Here is a 1,368-nt window from a genome sequence, read left to right as displayed (position 1 = left end):
GGTGAGGGTGATGCCAAGGGTGCTTCCCTCATGTGAGGGCTCCGCCTGTGAGGAACCTGGCCGGCACCTCCCCGCCGATGCATACATGGAGCTTGCACGCCCCAACCCCTACACAAGGTGATGCCGGGGAGCAGCGGGGGCAGCAGCGCACACTCCACGCATGTGGCGGCAGCGGCGGGCCAGGTGGACACGGCGGACGGCGGTGGTACGTGGCGGTACGTACCTGCCGGAAGTGCCGCACGTTGACCCGCTGGGTCAGGTCTACAGATGGACCCACATAGCCCAGCTCCACCTGATTGTGTGTTAGAGGGGGTGGGAATGCAACACGCAAGGATGTTGTGTGCCGCAAGCTCCACTGCGGATACGCAGGCTTGCAGCCTGAACACCAAAAGCGAGGAAACGCATCGAATGCGCGACTGAACAGCGCACCTCGTAAAACACGAGAGGGACGCCGCCGGCTGTGACCAGCACCGAGGCCGCCAGCGGCTGCGGCGCGTCGATGCAGGTGGCGCCGGCCACCAGGCCCAGACCGTACTGATCCACAGTCAGGCTGACGGAGGGGGAGGAGCAGCCAGCGTCGCGGGTGGCGGTGTGCAGGGTGAGGGTGGCGCAGCCGGGTGCTGGCGGCTCGACCTGCAGCACAATGGCGCGACTTGCTGACAGCCAAACAATGCGGTGGGCGCACGCGCCGCCCAGCCTCGCCGTGTGGAAGCACAGCCAACCTTAGTCACCACAAAACGTCATCCGGGGGCGGTGCCGCAGCCAGGCAGGGAAACAAAAAGGAAAGCAGCAAACCAGGCAGCGAGGCAGGAACAAGTCAAAGAGAAAGCAACAGAGTAGGGCAGGCAGCCTGACCTCCAGACCTCCGACGCCGTCGGCGCTGGCAGTCGCGAGGTCGTAGTCGCAGGGCAGCTTGGGGAAGGTGCGGAGGTGCAGTAGCTGCGGGATGAAGGCAGGTGGGGGCCCAGGTGTTACAGTCACCCCGCTATGATAGGCCGCGTGAGCAGACCTTGGGCAGGGGGCACACGTGATCAAGGGGCATCAAGAGAGGGGGTGGACCATGGAGCACCCTCTCCATGGCTCCGACCACCCTCCCCCCAGCTGAGCGTCCCAGGGTCACCCCACCCTGGCCCCGCTCCCCGTCCTGCCGGACACGCAACCCCCACAACGTGGTGGGGGACGTGGGGATCCTTAGCAGCTTAGGCCTGCCAGGCCGACGGGTGCCGATGCTGGTGCGGGCTCCCGGCGGCAGGCAGCGCCGCCGCCGGGCACTCAAATGGCATGGGGCACATGGGCCCCCATGCCCGCACATCTCCCAGGCACATGAAAATACCAGAAGGCTGCACATGTAAGGGTGCATGCATTGCA

The 1,368-nt window shown here is 65.9% G+C and overlaps 1 protein-coding gene across 1 annotated transcript; it reads right to left on the bottom strand.

The window, feature by feature from the left end:
* Positions 1 to 28: 28 nt before the first annotated feature.
* Positions 29 to 1,078, bottom strand: CHLNCDRAFT_136593 (hypothetical protein; the record flags this gene model as incomplete). Its single annotated transcript, XM_005842632.1, has 5 exons — positions 29 to 67; positions 224 to 292; positions 430 to 633; positions 856 to 939; positions 1,070 to 1,078. The coding sequence occupies 5 exons, from the start codon at positions 1,076 to 1,078 to the stop codon at positions 29 to 31; spliced, it is 405 nt and encodes a 134-aa protein (XP_005842689.1).
* Positions 1,079 to 1,368: the final 290 nt, after the last annotated feature.

This window comes from Chlorella variabilis, assembly GCF_000147415.1.
Source record: "Chlorella variabilis unplaced genomic scaffold CHLNCscaffold_168, whole genome shotgun sequence".
NCBI classification, from domain to species: Eukaryota; Viridiplantae; Chlorophyta; class Trebouxiophyceae; order Chlorellales; family Chlorellaceae; genus Chlorella; species Chlorella variabilis.
The sequence above is the reverse complement of the archived record's forward strand: the minus strand, read 5'-3'. Positions and strand labels throughout refer to the sequence as shown.